Source organism: Gouania willdenowi, chromosome 16 (assembly GCF_900634775.1).
Source record: "Gouania willdenowi chromosome 16, fGouWil2.1, whole genome shotgun sequence".
Lineage (NCBI taxonomy): Eukaryota > Metazoa > Chordata > Actinopteri > Blenniiformes > Gobiesocidae > Gouania > Gouania willdenowi.
In genome coordinates this window covers 11,708,356-11,728,245 of record NC_041059.1, presented here as the reverse complement: position 1 = coordinate 11,728,245, position 19,890 = coordinate 11,708,356, and the positions used below count along the sequence as shown (strand labels likewise).

Here is a 19,890-nt window from a genome sequence, read left to right as displayed (position 1 = left end):
TGCCCATAGGAGTGAATGAGAGAGCGAATGGTTGTCTGTGTTTGTGCTGCCCTGTGATGGACTGGCGCCCTGTCCAAGGTGTACCCCCGCCCACCGCTCTATGTGAGCCGGAGATTGGCACCGGCAGACCCCCGTGACCCTGTTAACGGGAATAAGCGGGTATGAAGATGGATGGATGGAGTCATTTAGAAACTGGACTTGGAATGTAGCACAATTATGGCAAACCCAATATTATCAGAGCAATGAGCAAAATTCTTCAATCTGGGCAATTATTTGACTTTATTAATCCCAAGGGGGAATTACTTTCCTTACAATGGCTCCCAAAGTGAATAAATTATGGCAACGTGAAACAAGAAACACGAGACAACAAGATACATTGATCAAAAAGTAAACATAAAGTCAAAAATATTATATATTTTAAAACTATAATTAAATATGTGTATGGTATATGGATTATAAGTATAAAAGTATGTACAAGTATAGTCTACAATACACAGTAGAAAAGATGTAGGGAATTATTTAAAAAAAAAAAAAAAAAGCCAATAAACATGAACATCTGAAAGGGTAGGACATTGTTTTTTTAAATCAACTGAAGAGATGAAAAAATTGAAACAAAATCAAACGTCAAAACTATTTAATTATGTATTTATTAAATAACGAAGGTTTTAAAAATAATGCTGTTTGAAAAATGTTCACAGACTGCAGGTCGGATTTTAACTCGCATCGTCACACGGCCTGTCGGCATCCGATTCGATTCAAAACCAAATGCTTTATTGGCATGAGAAACAAGTTTACATTGCCAAAGCAAGTGTGACATAGAACGATGTACACATACGAAAAAATAATAATAAAAATTGCAACACTTGTGATGTGCAAATTAATAAAATAAACAATTTATGTAGCATTCATTGTCGTGTTTATCGGAGCTCAGCAGGCTGTCATGGCGAATACTGGTCACTAGGGGGAGCACGAGGCGCTGTCGGCTGTTAATGACGATGGTGCTGAACGATGAGGCCGACGGGAGCTGCGCAGGCGCACTGTACACACCATCTTTGGGCCAGGTTGCTATGGTTACAGCACAATGGGAGACGGGACGGAGGCTCCTTCGAAGAGGAACAGACTGTGTTGCCATAAGTAACTGGTCACCCTCGTAAATACTGACGCGTTACGTTCAAAAACTTTGTGATAGTCGCAAATACAAATATGTAACGTTTCCATAGAATCAAATAACAGGTAGCTAGCTAAGAATAGGCTAATGCTACACAGTTGAAATTTATATGTAGGCCTAATTTTGGATTTCTGTTTGAATTCGGCTATCGGCTGGTATGCTTTTTATGATATACCAAAATATATCTCATTTGTAGGCCTATATTGGTTTGGTTTAGGCCAATATGATGAAATTTAATGTCATACATACTTTAGTAGGAAAATTACAATTAATTATATTCTATATTGCCAAAAACTTTACAAAAGTGTTTAAACGCAACTAAACATTTAGTGAAATGATCTGAAGGTCTATGTGCAGCAAGTTTCTTGAATCATTTGTGAGATAATGTTACAAACTTTCAAATGCAAAAGTGCATTTTATGTGGAGGCATGGAAGGTCAGTCACAAAATGTGCAGATTCTGCTCATTTTCTATAAGAGTGTGTGGAACATAATGGTCATTTATGGTGAACAGCTGGATTTAAGCCATATCCAAGTGCAATTTAATGAATTGAGCTTAGTTTAGAATATGCCACCACTGGATGCTAAACTGGACATGTCTTTTCTTGACAAATAAATGCTTCTATGTCTGCTAGTATAACTGAAAAGTCTGAGTTTGCCTGATTGCATTATGCTTCGTGTAATGTTTGGTGCAAGTCAAGATATTTTGGTATTGGTTGTTTTTTCAAGGGCTGGGATCGTCTCTTTAGCCAATGGAAGGAAGTTCTCAATTATACATTATACAATGACATTTTGGACAATGTTGTGTTCTCGTTAGAACTTTGTTGGTACATTTTACTGTGACATCCATCCTCTGGGTTCAATGGTTTGAGTTAAAAAAAAACAATGGTCAAATTCTGCATCTGCCTCAGAGCAAGAAGGTTCTGGGTTCAAACACTGAGGTGGACACTTTGGGTCCTTTCTGTGTGGAGTTTGTATGTTCTCCCCGTGCTTGCATGGCTTTTCTTCAGGTACTCAGGTTTCCTACCACCATCCAAAAACATGACTGTTAGATTGATTAAAGTCTCTAGATTCCCTTTAGGGGTGAATATGAGTGTGACTCTGTTTGTGTGTGTGTTTTCCCTGTGATGAACTGGTGCCCTGGCCATGGTGAACCCCCACCTTGCGCCCGATGACAGCTGGAGATAGGCATTACCAGACCCACTGAAAAAAGAGCAAGCGGAAAAATGGATGGATGAATGGATGGATGGGTCAGAGACTATAGCAAATAAGCCTGGGAACCATACAGCAGCTATTCAAGCATTTTGATGTACTGTATTCCTGACACTTCAACCATTATCTTTTGGCTTTAAGAGATTCAGACCAAAATATATTGTTTGCTTGCAGAAACCTACGTAGTTTAAGCAGGATTGCTATCCTTTTATTTTGAAATTCATTAATACATTCTTCTAAGCACTACCTGCAATGCGCTTGTGCGCACTTATAGGGGTGTGTGTGCCTCTGGTTGGTAAATAAGACAGGAAGCTGAAGCTTTTGTTGATTAAAAGTGATACATATTTGTGGCCATACCAGACTGTCATTGCCCAGTCTCGTCAGATCTCAGAAGTTAAGCAAGCTGGACCTGGTTAGTAGTTAGATGGGAGACCACTAAGAATTCCAGGTGCCACATTAGAGGGGGGCAGTTACTCTAGTGGTAGCTGTCAATGTGTCCTTCCATGGGCAAGACACTTCACCCATTGCCTCAGAAGGGCCGATGGCGCACTATGGCATCCTTGCTTATGTTGGTCTGCCCCAGGGCAGCTGTGGCTACGATAGTAGCTCACCACCACTGTGTGTAGTAAACAAGGAATGATAGAAATGTGATGATAATATAATTTATGTCTCTTTAAAAGTGGAATTCTATTTCAATCATCTGATTCCTCTTCTTCCACAGTTTTGAGCCGTCTAACGGGACAAAGAGGACATCGCTGCAGGCGCAGGAGTTCCCACTTCCTTCCCAGTTCCCAATTAAAATTATATTTGGGTGACCGTAACTAAAGGGTTAGAGGTTCGAATCCCGCTCTAGCAAATGCACTTTACCCCCATTGCCTAGTATGAACATGGTGTGTGAGTGAGTGCTGGTGGTGATCGGAGGGACCAATGGCACACTATGGCAGCCTTGCCTCTGTCAGTCTGCCCCAGAGCAGCTGTGGCTACAATAGTAGCTTACCCCCACTGTGTGGAGTGAAAAAAATAATGCACATCAATGTAAAACGCTTTGGCTATGAAAAGCACAATATAAAAGTCCAATGTATTATTATTATTTTTAAGGTAAAATACGTAGACTATGACTAACTGAAGAAAACATAATAATGTATACATACATCCTTGAGGAACAAACAAAGAGCTGTTGGACTGTGATTGTGTGATCGTGTGGTTGTGAGCCTCCTGTCTTACAGTAAAGGTGACTGCAGAGGGCTACAGGCAGCACAGACCCTCCCTCCTGGTCCCCTCCTCTTCAGGGTTTTGGCCCTCTCCCTGCGCCTCTCTTCCTCCTCCTCTTCCTTCTTCTGTCTCCCCCTTTCCCTTTTCCAAATGCAAATCACGCCCTCTCCTCGTTCCCTTTCTCCGACCGACGTGCATCCCTCTCCTCTCTCCACCAGTGACTGTACAACCACAGAGGGTTTATAAAGTCGGAGGCAGGGTCGGGTGGTGAGGGGTGCTGGAGAGAGAAAAGGGGGTGGGGAAGAGGCGGATGGGACGCATCAATTTGTACAGTCTTCTCTTGGCACCCCGGTTTTTCTTCCCGGTTGCAGCAGAAAGCAGCGGAGCTGTTGTGCATTGTTGTTATGATCGCAGCCCGGTGCAACATGAGCCATCCGCCGCCGCCTGCACTGACAGACGCCCGGGCTCAGAGGTGTGCACGTCAGCGGGCAACATAAAGCAGCAGCAGAGGCAGAGAAAGGGAAGAGGCAGAGTGGGAGTGGGCGCACACATCGCTGGATATATGAGGTAAGAAGGACAGAGGGGAAAAATGGATGCTGTGTGTGTGTTTAGAGCTGTTCCTGCTGGTGGCCACGCACGTCCATGCGCTCCTTCTCTTTGTGCATCAATGAACTCCATCGGACTCGTGCGTTATTTTCGGTTATAAATGATGCCTGGGGATGTATTTTAGGAGTAAATCATCAGAGCAGATTCCTACGTGGAAGAGAGCCGGTGCCACAATTCGCCATTTCCACACCATCTCTGTTCCTCTAAGGTGTGCGGCGTCTGGGGGCAGCCATGCACAGGCATCCATCCTGTCCGTAGACATGTAGCCTATGTATGTATGTATGTGTGTGTGTGTGTGTGCACAGGCGCAGCTTTACACCGGTGTGCTGTGCTATGCTGTGCTGCTCCCCCTGCATGCGTATCAATAACATACGGTGGAAGAAAAGCAGAAAGAGTCGTCGCAGTGGCTGTTTCGTTGGTGATGTAAGCAGAGCAACTGCTGCTGCTGCTGCTGCTGCTCTGCATCACACTCACACTAGGCTTTTATTGTTGCTATTTAATGCATGTGCATATGTTATAGTTGGATATTATTGTGCGTCCTTGCTGTTTATTTACCGAGCGTAAACATATGGACCTGTCAGTGTGGACAGGCCACCTGTAACAGATGCTGGGTGTGCAGAGCCAGCAGACGTTGGCTGTGTCATCAACTTAGTCATCTATTCTCTTTGTTGTGTCACTGCTCCACATCGCCTCACAATATGCAGGGCAGGGAATTTTGTGAATTACTCTCTCTCACTGCAGCATGGTCCAAAAAAAAAAAAAAAAAAAAAAAAAAAACACATACACACACACACACACACACACACACACACAAAAACAAAAAAACAGAAAATGCATGTGCTCCACATCCTGCTAACTGATCTTTTTATATCTAGTGTCTGCACTATTTATATCCTCATTCAGCATACATGAGCCCGTTTTTCAATATGGTGGGACTCTGAGACATGAATGAATGGATTGGTCTGCAAAGTCGTGTCCAGCAGAGGCATATAGATATAGGTTATTGTGGTTGTGGTACAATTTACTAATGATTTAGTTGGTGCATTCGCACAGGCTTTTGCAGGTTGTAACCTGCAGGTCATAAGGTTAACCATAAGTGGCTGTGGGTTTGGGGGGTGTAAGGGTGGGAATCTTTAGGCACCTCACGATTTGATTCGATTACAATTGTAAGGACTGAGATTCGATCGTGAAACAATGCATTGTGATGCATCTAGATGCACATTTTTACAGCATTTCTTTGCTTCTCGCCGTGACCACAGAGGAATGGCTGTTTTTGAAAACATAGCACAAGTTAGAACTGCATGGTAAAGTGCCAACGTAGCAGCATCTTTGCTTGTAACATATACAATACAATAAACAAACACTAAACAAAAAGGGATGTTTTGAATGATGAATTATAGACATTCTATTATATACAATAAAGTAAATCAGCAGCTCAGCCATAGTGCTTTTAAAATATTTTTACGTTGCTTCTACAGTATTTTATTATTCACTTTTTTCATTCAAATAAACAGTTATTGAAAGTGTATACATTGATTATAGATTACTTTCGGAGTGATGATGCATCGACTATTTCCCCCACCCCTATTGGTGTGGCAAATATACAAAAAGGAGGAGTTGTGGCTCCATGATTGTTTGATGATTTTGACTTTTCTGTCATTTAAAGAACAAAGTCCAAACATTTACTGGTTTACTACTTTAAGTGTAACCCATCTGCCTATTCTCATCTCAACCATATAGAGAAACCAGGTGCTGTAACCTATCCTACTCAAGGTAAACAGTCTGTTACAGGCCAAACACATTGGAAACACATTCATCGCCACTTCTCGAATTTTCAGTTTGCAAGAAATATAATTTCAGTTCATTCGGTCCAACTGGGTTTTTTTTGGGAAGGAATTTTCTAAGGTCTTCATCATTTTGGACTTCTGATCATATGTATGAACAACCTAGTAATTTCTGTCACCCCAAAATGATGATTTTGTTTTTTTCAATGTGCTCCAAATTGAAAAATTTGGTCTGTATCGACAGTCAACATTATTATCTTAAGAGTTATTATGGAATAGCATCCATATGCATGTTCCCAGACCAGTGTTGTCATTGATGTTTTGTAATCATTCAACCTTTGAAAGTCACCAAACCCCATAGTTGGTTTTTTAGTGTTTGGAACAGACTTACTATAAAAAGCTTCATGACCTGTTCAAAGCCCTCAAATGTGGCAACACAGATCTAAATAGATCGCAGATCTTTATTTATTTATTTATTTATTTTTAAAGGAACGTTTGGCCTCATCATCATTTGATGTACAGGATTTAGTTCCTCCTTATATCACACTTGCCATTTTCATGGTCTTTCTGGTAAAGAACTTTAAAACAAACATTGTGAATGTTCCATGTAAAACATCACTTCATAGAGCAGGGGTCTCAAACTCATTTTAGTTCAGTGGCCAAGTACGGGTCACCAGTTTGATCTCAAGTGGGCCGCAGATCATTGTGCCCGAGTTTTCAGTATCAGTCCATCTTCACTTCAATTTTGTTCCTAATTCTTAATTTTGTAACCAATTTATGTTCAATTGAGAAGAATTTTGTGGAGTTGTTTGTGAGAAATTGCAAGATTTGTGGAAAATATTTGACAATTTACAAGTAAAAATGACTGTATTCATGTTATATAAGTAAAAGAAAAATGTAAGCACCTAAAAATATAGTGGAGTTTCATTAAATTTGTGAATTTGAGATATCTACAACTGGATTATTTGGTAATTTACACATTAATTGTTGCTCTAAAGGGCCAGATTTGCCCCCCGGCCTTGAGTTTGACACGTGTCATAGAGGAATGGGTTGCTTACTAGAGTATTGTTGTTGTGTTTAGCATTTTTCTGTGGATGCAGGAATTTGTAGAAATGATAGCCTCTGTACATTAAACATTTTTTACTGTAATGATCAAATCTGTCTCCTCTTGCCTGTTCTTATGTGTTTTTGGGTTTAGGCAACAGTGATGAAAAGACAGAATACATTTAGTAAATAAATGTAATTGTTGTATTGTGAACGAAGATGCTTTTAAAAATGTTGCCAAAGCCTCAACTCCTCCTTAAGCACATATTACAACTGATGTTTCCTATCACTGCATCCTCTCCTGATCTAATTCTTTATGCCAAACAGAGCCTTCGGTGGGCGACCGCATCATACCTACTTTATTCATTCTTCTTTGCAGGCTTTCTGCAGCTGTCTTAGTGGAAAAAAAAGTCAAGTCAGTGAGAAACTGGAACCATTTCGGTCCTTAAAATGGATTGTGTCGTGAAATTGACAATATAAAGAAGAAGTCATGAAAACAAGGACACACAAAGAATCGGTAGGCTTGCTGCTTCTCTTCTTCTCTTGGGTTATGTATCTGTGTTTTTTTATTTGTGCTGCTTTGAGACGTATAATAATTCACTGTGAGGTATAAGAGTAATGGTGCTATATAGGTTGTTTGGCTGCAAGGTTATAAATTTAGTCTGAAGAATCTGCCTTTGTCTTTATAGTTCATATTTTTTGAAGGTGTGTGTCTTTTTCCTCTGCCTCCTGATGCTGTTATTTTGTCTAATGCTCCACTTGTTTTTGCTCCTGTCTCATTTTCCCAAATTAATTGAGGTTTTTTGGGCTTTTGGTTTTATGATTTCCTTCTCTACACTTCTCATTTTCTCACTCTGCTACATTTCGAAACAAACTTCTCTCCTAAGGCTTTCATATTTTTCTTTCATCGCTCGGTTCTGTTTACAGATGCCCATGCGCAGTGGGCGACGGCGCGGGGCAAGTGAGGAGAGAAGGGGTCGACGTCCCCACCCCAGCCCCACACGTCCTGAGCGCAATGACCGGCAAATGGTTTGAGCCCTTTCTTTGTCTTGTTTTGGCTTTTGTAATTGTTTTATTTGTGTGTGTGTGTGGGGGGTTTATCAATATTAGTCATCATATTGCCCACCTTATTAGAATTGGTCTATTTAGTCTTCTACACCTTAACACTGGAAATAACTTGTATATATCATGTTGAATGTGTGTGGACTTAAAAGCACCACTATCCAATTAAAAGTCTTGTCTTGTTCCAGCAAAGAGCTGCTGGTGAGGATTTGGCTGGAAATCGCTTCAATCGCAGATCACAGGGGCATGATTCATCAGAGAGTGAGGGGGAGGAACTCGTGTCTCCTCCAAAGAGGCAAAAAGTTCAGGTTTGTCATTAATTTCCTCAGCCTAGTAGTGTGAGCCAATTATAATTTTACGACTCTGCTACATCAACCAAATGTAGCTGCTTCAGCTAGAATTATACGATTTGTTTCATTACTACACTCTCTCTTTGTGAATTTTAAACTCTTGTCCAAATCCCTGTTTTGTTCGTCAGGATTCTGCTTCCAACCTGAACCCTCCGACATCCACACACTCAACCGAGAGCTCAGCACCTTCCACTGTCCCGCCTCCAACCTCAGTGGCAAGCCAATCCCGTGAGAGCGACAATGAAGACGGCCAATCCCAAGGCAGCAGGAGTTCAGTTGTTGGGAGCTTAGCTAATAGCAGTAGTAGTCTTAGCAGTGGGCGAGACATAGACCAGGACAATCGTTCCTCATCTCCAAGTCTTTCTGCTTCACCTCTGGGTAGTCTGGAGTCTGATTCCGATGGCCCCGACTCACCAAAGCAAGGAGACCGGGAGAAAAACAAAGAAGGGGGAGGAGGGAAGCCTGTGGCAGAGGAGAGGAGAGCGGTGCGAGAGGGAAGGGTGGAGGAATCCTGTGGAGACGTAGAAAAGAGAGACATGGATGCAAGATCAGAGGACTCCCCTCTTAAGGCCGCCACCTCCTCTTCTTCGTACTCTTCCTCCAATCTAAATCCTTCTCTTCTTGGAGCGGGAGATTCATCAAATGACAGCAATATTGGGAGGAAGTCATATTTCTCTTTGGACTCTAAATTAATGTGTAAAATGGAATATGGTGGACCCACATCTGTCGAAGGTTCTCACAGTGGAAGCAGAGTGACTTCTAAAGCCAGCACACAAAGCATGACCAAGACAACTATGTCTGGAGGGGATTTTTCTCAAAACAGTCCTATCCTTCCTCACTCTCTGCCCCCTCCACTTCCTCCTCCTCCTGCACTGAAGCCTTTGGAGGTTGGAGGACCAAACCAGCCTGTTGAGGTTAAAACCGAAAGGGACAAATTAGAAAAGTCGGACAAACTCCTTGAAAAGTCCACTCCTCCTTTTCTGTTGCCACAGAGCGTCACGCAGTCTCAGTCTCAGCCTCAGTCGCAGCCCTCCACCCACCCTCACCACTACAGCTCCACCAGCTGGCAGGGTGGCACAGCTACTGGCTGCCAATCGAGCTGGGGTTACAATCGTTACCCTGGAAACCACCACCCACACCAAACACAGCATCAGCCCCCAGTGCAGCAGCAGCAACTTCCCTCGGTGTACAACCCTCCATCCTCACGCCACTCCTCTTCCCACGCCTCGTACCTCCCACATCCTCACACCCACTCCCACAGGGAATACCTACCCAGGTACGCCGGAGGGGGAGGAGATAGAGAGAGGGGTGCTGGAGGGGAGAGAGAGAGGGGAGTGAGGGTGGAGTGTGGGGGAAGGGAAGTGAACCGAGACTTCCCTCCCGCAGTTGGAAACAGCAATAACAACAGTACTGGGGCAAATAGTAATATTGCTTGTGGTGGGGTTGGTGGGGCCAATAGCATCCAAAACAGGGAGTTTGGAGCTCTGCCAGTTGGTCAGAACAGGGAATTTCAAGGACCTGGACGAGAAGGACCCAACCTAGGTCCAGAAAGAAGAGATTTTTGTCCAACTTTTAGAGACAGGGAACGTGAAAGGGAACAGGAAGCAGGAAAAGATCAGCCAAATCAAAACCAGAATCGAGACTTTAGCTCTGGTGCAGCTGGAGGGGGGCATTCACGAGACAAAGATGGGTCGAGATGGGGGGAGTTTGGGGGACAGACAAGAGAAGTTGTAAGTAACAACAATCCAGCTCCACAGGGAAACCCACCAAGCTCAACCAGCGGGTTACCTGTCACTCCTATGCTGAACCGTGACCCACCTGCATCACCCCAAAACATTCCCAGTTACCCTTCCCATTCTTCCCTGCCTGTGAACCCCCTCCCACATCCCCCAAACTCATTGAACCGTGACTTTCCTTCTCCCATCGACCAGGCACGTCCTCCCTCCTCTGGAGCAGACCACTTTCACAGAGAGTATCCTGTGGGGGCACCTCCTCCCACCGGCACAAATCAAGAGTACTTAAGCTCCCCGGGGGTAACGCCAAACATTGGACGAGAGTATTCAGGGCCTGGAGGAGCCCAGCTGCCCCACCCACCACACTCTCACTACCAGTCTGGGCCCAGAGACAGAGAGAGAGACCCAAATGTACGCGAGACGGCCATATATCAAAACCGTGGCGGCCCAAACCAACCCCCTGCTCTTTCTCCGTCTTCTTCTTCCAGCCATCATGGACATCCTTCAAATACAGCTTATCCTCCTTCACCAACACAGCCTCCTCTTCCCCCACTTCAAACTTCCCGTACCCAGCCATCCCCCTCAGGTATGGGACCCGGTGTACGCCCCCGGCATTACCAATCCTCTGCTCACACTCCTCCAACACCAATATCACCCCTACCTAGCCCATCCGCCAATACAATGGGTGCCCTGCCATCATTTCCTCCTGCCCCATCCTCAGCCGCAAACGTGCCCCTTTCATCCAGCTGTTCACCAGGATGCCGCCCCACCCCGTTTCATGGCACTTTGAACAACCACCCCCCATTCAGTGGAGCATATCATTCTAACGGAAGCAGCAGCAGTAACATGGTCAACAACAGCAGCAACAGTAGTGCAGCCAATAGCAGCAATGCTAACTCACTGTCCCTTTCCCCGCATAGTGTGACCAAGGGGCCCCCACCTCTAAGTAACTCCTCTAACAGTAGCAGCATGCAGACGTCATCCAGCTCTGCCCTTGCCCCTGGAGATGGACATCCAGATTCAGGTCCTCCCCCTGCACCAGTCATTAAAGAGGAACCAGTAGAAGAAAGGGAGGAGAATGAAAGTCCATCGCCAATGTTGAGAAGCCCCTCCCCTGAGCCAAAACCTGTGGACATTCCTATCCATGCCAGCCAATCTGCACGGTAATTTAATTATATTCAGCATTATCTAGAAGAATATTGAAAAGAACAAAACTGTTCATTGAAAAATGTTATCTAAGCAGTTTTCGGTGACTATAAAGGTTTTTTAATGGCTGGCAATAGAATACAGAAAAGTTACCTGTATCCCTAATCTTCATGAATACTAATGTTTTCTATTCTTTTACAAGAATAATTAAAAGACGACAAATAAATTGCCAATTATGTCTATCAACCATGCGTGCACCGACCAACTCTAGTTACATTACATCCACTAGAAGATAAACTGAGTAAAACAGATTAACTATTTGTAATGGCACTTGTTTGTGGGTGGAATGTGATTTGGATTGATTGGGAGGTTCAGGGTTTGAAGAAGGAAAAATGTGCAATAATATGAGTGAGTTTAATAAAAAAAATTAAAAAAACTGGAGCCTTTGAAGGGTGTTCCCTTCAACAGTGGTCATGTCCATGAATGTGGTGAAAGAAAGGTCAAAATGGTGAACCAGCAACAGGATAATTAGAGACCGTGGCTCTTGTGTGGTCTGATGCAGAGTTAAATGTAGATGAAAAAGAAGTTAAAGTTGGTTCACATAAAAAGATGTCAGAATACACAATGCATCTCAGTTTGTTGCATATTGGATAGAAAAAACATAATGGTCTGGCTAAGCAATTGACTATATTTAATTTTACTTATTTTAGATTGATTAAAAAAATCTACATCATCAGCCTTTTTTACTTGATTACAGCCATGACAGCTCTTTATCAAGGCTGTGGTTCTTGACTATTTCAATGGGTTTTAGAATGCTAACGTTCAGCTTGTTTTGAGACTGTTACCTAACAATGATGCTAGTTAACACATTCATGTGGACAGTAGAGTAGTAAAAGTCATTATTTAAGAGAATAAATAAAAGCTTGTAAAACCACAAGTAGAGCATTTACTGACTCCACAATAGTTTAAAAGATAATCCAATGAACTTCCATTGACATTGTCTTAAGCAAGTAACCATTGCAAAGAATTGACTGTGTATTTTGGCTGGGCATGCAATTAATCGAGATTTAAGATATATCGAGTTTTCTATTTTAGCAATATAAAAAATAACCTTATTGCCAACATCTATTTTTTTTTAATTATTATTTTTTTGCTTATTTTGTATTAAAAAAAACTTGTTTTAGGAGTCCTTGCTTTTGCTACTTCTCAGAACAGCATGAAAAGCACAATTATATGGATTTCTGAGTGCGTCCTAATCCAGACCTTTCCCCAAAAAAAGCCACAATACAGAACTCACTCACACATGCTGTCCCTTATAGGAGAAAAAGCCAAAATTGGCACATATTGTGCTGCTGTTTGTTAATAAATGTGCCCGTGTGGCATTTTGCATCAGCAAATCTAACCCAGAATTGTCTTTGAGTTAAAAAAAATAGCAAGATTTATATCGCATATCGTCATTAAGATAAAAATATCTAGATATGAGTTTTGGTCCATATCGCCCATCCTTACTATGTGGTAGGTTAAAGCAAGCATTCCTGGTTTCAAGTAACATTCTTAGAGCACATTATTATTATTATTATCTCTTATTACATCTATCTGACTGATGACGATGATGAGGCTATCACTAGGTGTTTGTAATGATCATTCACCTAATTATTGGGAATTTGTAATTTTAGATTTCACAAGGTCCTCGACCGAGGAAGTGGGAACTCCTGTGCTCGCAGCGATGTCCTCTTTGTCCCGTTGGATGGCTCAAAACTGTGGAAAAAGAGGAATGAGATGATTGAAAGGGCTCGACGAGAGGTCGAGCAGCGAGCCAGAGACCTACGAGAAAAAGAAAGGGAGCGCGAGAGGGAGCGAGAGCGTGAGAGGGAGCTGGATCGACATCTCCAGGTGAGCCCTGTTGGAGGGTGATAGTTATGTCAGATTTAAAGGATTTGATTGGCATAAAATTGATCAATCTAATAGAAGGGGAGGAAAGCCCATGTGATTTACTGTCTGCTCCATTTTTTTCCTTCAACAGCAGCAAAAAGACATCAACGCTGCTGGGGGTGGCCGCCAGGCCTCCTCTCTCTTCTTCCCTTCCTCTTCCGCCATCATCCTCGACCCTTCGACTTCCTCGAGCAACCCTATGCCCCATCCCTCCCACCATGCTCAGCCTCATCCCTCACATCATCATGCTCACCTTCAACAAGCACACCACCTACACCATTCCCTCTCACACTCTATTCCCCATTCTCTCCTCATACCATCCATGGGTGGAGCATCTGCAGTAGTCGGCCCACAGGGGGCCCTTGGAATCGGTATAGGAGGTCCATATTTGGGTCCTGACACCCCAGCACTGAGAACTCTGAGCGAATATGCTCGCCCTCATGCCATGTCTCCACTCGGGGCTGCAAGTCGGGCACAAGCTCACCACCAACAAATGCACCATGGTCATCCTCATGTCCATCCCTCGTTCTTCCTGCCTCAGTTTCAGAACCATGCTCTAGGCCACCCTCACCATTTACCGGCTGATGCAGCTACAGCCGCAGCCATCCTGGGCTTTTTATATGGTGGCAGCCTTGAGGGTGGTCCAGGTATGGGTGGGCATCCAGGAGTAGCAGGAGGCCCCGTGTCTGGGGGAATGGGGGGTGCAGGTTTAGGAGGAGTTGGCTTTCCTCATGCAGTCGCTGCACATCGAGAACGGATGAAGCCGGGGTTTGAGTTTAAGAGTGATGAGCGAGGTTACCCACCAGTGTCCATGCACGATCCCACAGCTCTCGCTCTTGCTCACTCACATTCACACGTCCACGCTAATGCTCATGCACATGCTCATGCACATGCACATGCACACTCCCTGCTCCTTGGTGGAGGTGCTCCAGGAGCTAATGATTTGGCACTCTATGGAACTCCTCCTCCTCCTCCTCCAGCTGCACCTGGACCCCAACACCTCCAGAACCCAACACTTGCTCCATTAACTCGACCGCCAAACCCTCCTGCACCGCAGTCGCTGTCTAATCCACCTCCATCATCCCTTCTCCCGCCTTCTCTCACCTCTCACCCGTCATCTGCTCCACCAACGGCCCCTGTTGTTCCTCCACCTGCTCCACCTCAGCCCGCTGCTCCTCCGACCTCCAGTGCTTCATCCCTTCATCACTCGGCTCCCCATTCCTCGTTTCCCACCTCCCTGTCCTCTCAGGTGCCGCCAGCTCCTGCCACAGCTGCCGCCCCTGAATCCTACCCTACGCCCACTCGCTCTCCTGCCTCCTCAGAGCGAGACAGGAGCAGGGAAAGAGAGCGGGAGAGGGAGAGAGACCGAGAACCTCAGCCTGCCTTTGGGGAGAGAGAGCGGGAAAGAGAGAGGGAGAGAGAAAGAGTGGGAAGTACTGGTAGTGGAGGAGGAGGAGGTGGAGGCGGAGGAGGAGGAAACAGTAGTGGAACAGGAGGAGGAGGAGGAGGAGGAGGAAGTGAAAATCTGGGACGTCTTCAGATGTTGAACGTGACGCCTCATCATCACCAGCATTCACACATCCATTCACATCTCCACCTGCACCAGCAAGACACAGGTACCAACTGCTACTAAATATGCTGCTGTTACTATTATCAGTTCTCCTAAATTGTCTTGACTTCACTCACTTGTTACTTTTTATAAAAAAGATTAATTAATAGCCACAATGAAACATTGTCTAAGTGAATAGAAAAGCATCATTTTATTGCCCCTTTGACGACTGGTAGTGCAGAGGTGATAATTGCTTGTTTGTGATTCATGTAAAAAATTAAATGGCAGTGCAAATTGCAACAAAATGTGTAACAATACTCATGGTGCCAGTTAGACTGCATGTGCAGATTCACACAGAGACCAATTCAATTTGTGCAAAGTACAAACATGATTATAATTGGGAACTGAGAAGGAAGAGGGAACTCCTGCACCCGCAGCGATATCCTCTTTGTCCTGTTAGAACTGTGGAATCAGGAATCAGATGATTGAAAGAGAACCCCGCTTTTGAGCTGACTTAAATTCTGATATCTATCACATTTCAAATGAATGAAGCTGGAAGCCTTTCTGTATACTGTTGAGATCAGACACATAATACAAGATGAAAACATTAAAAATTAAATAACTTTAAAGGTTACCTGTACTAAAGGAAATGTACATAACTGAAATGAGACATGGGCAACTAGTGGCCCGCAGTCATTTTTTTGTGGCCCCCAAAGAAAATCCCCAAAAATTGTAATTCATGAAGTTGGAAGGAATATATAGCTCAACATAATACACAAAATAACTCCCAAAACTTACAAATCGGCAGCAAAATGCACAAAGTACACAAAAAATTGACTCACAGAACACAAAATGACGGCAAAGCACACAAAACAACAACACAAAACAACAACACATTACAGAATAGCTCCAAAGACGCACAAACTGTACACAAATTTACACAAAATGACAGGAAAATACATAAAACAACAACAAAAATACAGAAAGTCACCCCAAAACTCACAAATCGAGAACAAAAATGACAGAACATGACAGAAAATTACACAGGATTAAAACAAGAACACTAAAAAATAACAAAAATGCACATAATGACCCCTAAAACACACAAAATGACAAAAATGAACAGTGATTATTCTAAATGCTGACATGAATGTTGATCATGTGGCCCTTCAGATTAGATACAATCACATTTTTGTGACCCCCGCTGTGATAGAGTTCCCCATCCCTGACCTACATTGTGTATAATGCATTATGTGTAAACTAAATATGTACACAATTATTTCAAAAGAAACACCTTTGAAGTACCTTTTTTGCACAACTTTACATCACAGTTATTACTACGGACAATACAAGGAAGTGTGTTGGAACTATTTTGGACGTGTACGTAGCTGGTATTGTGAGATCTTGTTGTGCACTGGAGCAGCCACAACTGGCAGTCAGCTGCATTATTTATAGACCAGACATGACAGAGTCATAGGAGAGGGAGTGGACTTACCGGGGCACGAGTCTGGAAGACGCAGAAGTGATTTAGGGGAGGAAAGTCCGCTAGAGAAGAGCACGTCACCATGTTTGCCAATCGATCTGGTTTTTCTCCTCCTGGCTGCTCTCCAGGGACTTTTAAAGATAATAGCTAAATCTCTAGTATTCAAAATCATCTTTTCATGGAGCTTCCCATTAAAATTTACTACGGGTACCCTTTAAAGTTATTGACATCTGTAATTAATGACACACTGTATGTTTATAGTGTATCATGTTTATGTTTATGTTTTGTTAGTAGAGAACAGGGGTCAGCAATCTTGCGGCTCCAGCGCCCCTCCCCCGTGGCTCAGTGACCAAAACTGTGGCCATGGTTCCTATCCTTTAATGTAAAATGTCATTAGATTAACTCACAGCCTTTTGTTGTGACATACAGACCCTCACACATTGAAGGAGAGAGCACATGTATACAGTACATATAATGTGTATGTTATCTCTGTGTTTTATTATCATTTATAGTGATTGATCTGTGGCTCTCAGCCTTCCGTTTGTATGTTGGGCGGGGCGTAAATGGCTATTATGATGTAAAGGTTGTTGACCCCTGGCAACCACCTCTGTTAAAATATCCTGAGTAGCAAATTGTAAGAGAAATTGTTCTGTATTAATAAAGATGCTTTGAGTCTTATTGAATATCTTCTGTATTTCCTATTACATCACTGGCATCCAGCGGCGGGCGGGGTTCACCCCATGATGGACCCGTTGGCGTCGGGGTCTCCTCTGGCACGCCTCCCTTACCCAGGGGCCCCAATAGGCACCCCCATCCTGGCTCACCCCCTCACTGACAGCGAGGTGCTGCGCCAACAGCTGTTCGGTGAGGAGAAGGCTCCTCGTCCATGTACTCGTTCAGTTTTCTTCTCTTAAAAACAAAAGTGATGACACTTTACAAAGAAGAGCACTGGTTCTGATGACCGTGCTCCCTTTGTGTCCTCCCCATTTTCCTGTTTCTGTGCCCAACCTGCTCCCCACCCACCCACTTTTCCGTGACAGGTGCTCCTTTCCGTGACCTGCCCCAGCCTTCCTCCCTCACTGGTCCCATGTCAGCAGCCCATCAGCTCCAGGCCATGCAGCAGGCCCAAAATGCAGAGATTCAGATCCAGAGACTGGCCCTGGAACAGCAGTGGATCCATCACCACCACCACCACTCCCTCACCCAGGATGAGTACTACAGGTACAGAGACGCCACTGTTTCCACTCTAACCTTCTATTGTAAATATTTGTACTGCTTTTAATTAGGGAGCCCAGGAATACTAGCAACCACTATGGTAGAAGCTAATGGGGATCCCAATAAACAATATGCCACTGCTGTGACGAGTGACTCACTTTCTTCAGTTGAATTGTTACAGTTGATGGATGTACGTCATCTGCATCCATCTCCTTTTATCCTTTGCTTTGGTCTTCATGTCCTCCTTTATTACATCATCAAACCTTCTCTGTGGTTTTCTTCTTTTCTTCTATACTTGCAGCAACATCCTTTGTATACTCTTTACACAGCTACAGTAACTTTCTCCATTTGCTCTCATCACTATTTCACCTTAAACAGGGTACACACATCATGATTTTCTAAATCTATTCAGATATTTTATCTGAACAGACCCCACACATGAAGATGAAGAAAAAATCAGGCATAGAAGAGTTTTGATCGCACTCTATTGACATTATCGGTTAACGATCCTGTCCAACCACTGATCTTCCTCGAATCTTGCTTGATCAAATGATCAATGTCGGAGCTTCTTCTTGGTAAACTCCGAAAACATTATAGCGGTCAGCCATGTTTGAGATATTTCTACTTGCTGCCTTTGAACTCTGTTGAATTTGAAGATTGGGTTACGGTTATGGAAATGTTGAGTTCTGAGTTGCCTTGAACGGAGCATTGTGTGTTTCTCAGTCAGATTGGCTACATTCTGTTCCATGTCACAAATCACATATAAATGTAGATTGACTTGATTTATGGCCACCGAGCTAGTCCCAAAGCACTTCACAATATCAGCTCATTCACCCATTCAAACACCAATGGGACAGAGCTGTTATGCAAGGCGCTAATCAACCACTAGAAGCAACTTAGGGTTCAGTGTCTTGCCCAAGGACACTTCAACACACAGACAGGTATAGCACTAGGATCGAACCCCCAACTTCTCGATCAGAAGAAGAGCGGTCGCCCCGTGGCTCGGGTGATAAAGGGGTCACGAGTTGGGAGTTGTCGGTTTTCTCCTCACACATGAATAGTTTTGGTCGTAAATATTGAATAAGTTTAATATTCACGATTGTCGGCCCCAACTCATCACAGTGCAGATGATCGGGAAAAGTTCACTCTTAAGTCTTAACACACCTCAGACCACAGGATCATTTTATTGGATAATCTTATAAAACATGAGATAATCTGGTGTTTTCCACTCCATCTTTTCAACATCTCTTCTATCTACTTCCTATTCACACTACAAATGATGGCGATGTCGTCTGCAAACATCATTATTCACACGGTCTCTGCTAAACTGTCCATTTAACAGCTAAAGTTTAATGTAGTCAAGCATAGCCTAGCATCCATCTGTGCAACTATTTTCTTACTGTCCTCATGTGTCCTGTACTACCTGCATATACTTTTCTTGTGAAAGTGTCTTCTTTGAGATTTGCATCCTATTCTTAGCTGTTATGTTTGTTCAGGGTGTTTGACATTTAAATGGGTCCCTGTTTTAACATACCTGTTAATGAGAGGTCTTGTTCTTGTCCATCAGACTTTGGATTGTTCTAATACATTCTTTCCCTGTCTACGCTTTGGCACTGATGTGATTTTCTTCTTAAACTTTTCAGTCACCTGAAGAAAGAGAGTGATAAGACCCTGTGAGGGAGGGGCACAACAACAAGCAGCATGACAACAACTAACCGAGACATTGTGCAAAAAATAGAAATAAAATAAAAGACTTGGAAGCAATGAGGGAACAAAGACTCACAGCAGAAGCTGGACTAATAAATGCAGAACTTTCTGGAGAAAGACGAACTATGTTGAAAAAGGAAAACAAGGAGGAGCAGGAGTGTGAAAGTCTTGCACACCGTCTCTGGTAACTGCACCAGAATCCAGCGCTTTCCTTCACAATGTTCTCCAACTCCAGTCCTGTTCTGTGTTGTGCTCTGTACAGTGTCCTAGAGGGGCCGGCGATAGTGACGTACAGTATGTGTAAAATATTTCATGCCAGAGGGAATGTGTACATGAGTCTCTTTTATGTCTTTGCATGTAGCCATAGGCACTAATTCTGAACTGGAGGGACTTTTGGTTCTATTTTTAGTAACTCCCCCTCTTTTGTACATGAGGGGATGTTGTATATGCATGAAACCCGCAATTCAGTGTTACTTTCATGCTCAATAGCATTGTTATTATTATTCATGTTGTCTGTTTGTTGATAAGGATATAATTATATATACAGCACATATTATTTGTATTATTTTTTTACATTTCATGGAATGGCGGTTGGTTTTTATTGTTTATTTTGGATTTACCTTGTGAGAGAAGATGCAAATGAAAATAAATTATAACCCTTTTTTGCTAATTCCTTGAGTATCCCTGTG

General features: G+C 43.3%; 1 protein-coding gene across 5 annotated transcripts; it reads left to right on the top strand.

The window, feature by feature from the left end:
• The first annotated feature begins 89 nt into the window (after positions 1-89).
• Positions 90-19,871, top strand: atn1 (atrophin 1). 5 transcript variants are annotated; one of them, XM_028469732.1, is made up of 10 exons: positions 90-1,134; positions 7,404-7,541; positions 7,952-8,053; positions 8,275-8,394; positions 8,565-11,332; positions 12,992-13,208; positions 13,339-14,863; positions 17,000-17,167; positions 17,320-17,500; positions 19,138-19,871. In XM_028469732.1, the coding sequence occupies exons 2-10, from the start codon at positions 7,515-7,517 to the stop codon at positions 19,169-19,171; spliced, it is 5,142 nt and encodes a 1,713-aa protein (XP_028325533.1). In that variant the 5' UTR covers positions 90-1,134; positions 7,404-7,514; the 3' UTR covers positions 19,172-19,871. The 5 variants fall into 5 exon arrangements, 4 of the variants coding, with proteins under 4 accessions (XP_028325533.1, XP_028325535.1, XP_028325532.1 ...); XM_028469731.1 differs by lacking the exon at positions 90-1,134 and adding an exon at positions 3,269-4,157; XM_028469733.1 differs by lacking the exon at positions 90-1,134 and adding an exon at positions 3,270-4,157 and having other exon boundaries at positions 17,000-17,143.
• Positions 19,872-19,890: the final 19 nt, after the last annotated feature.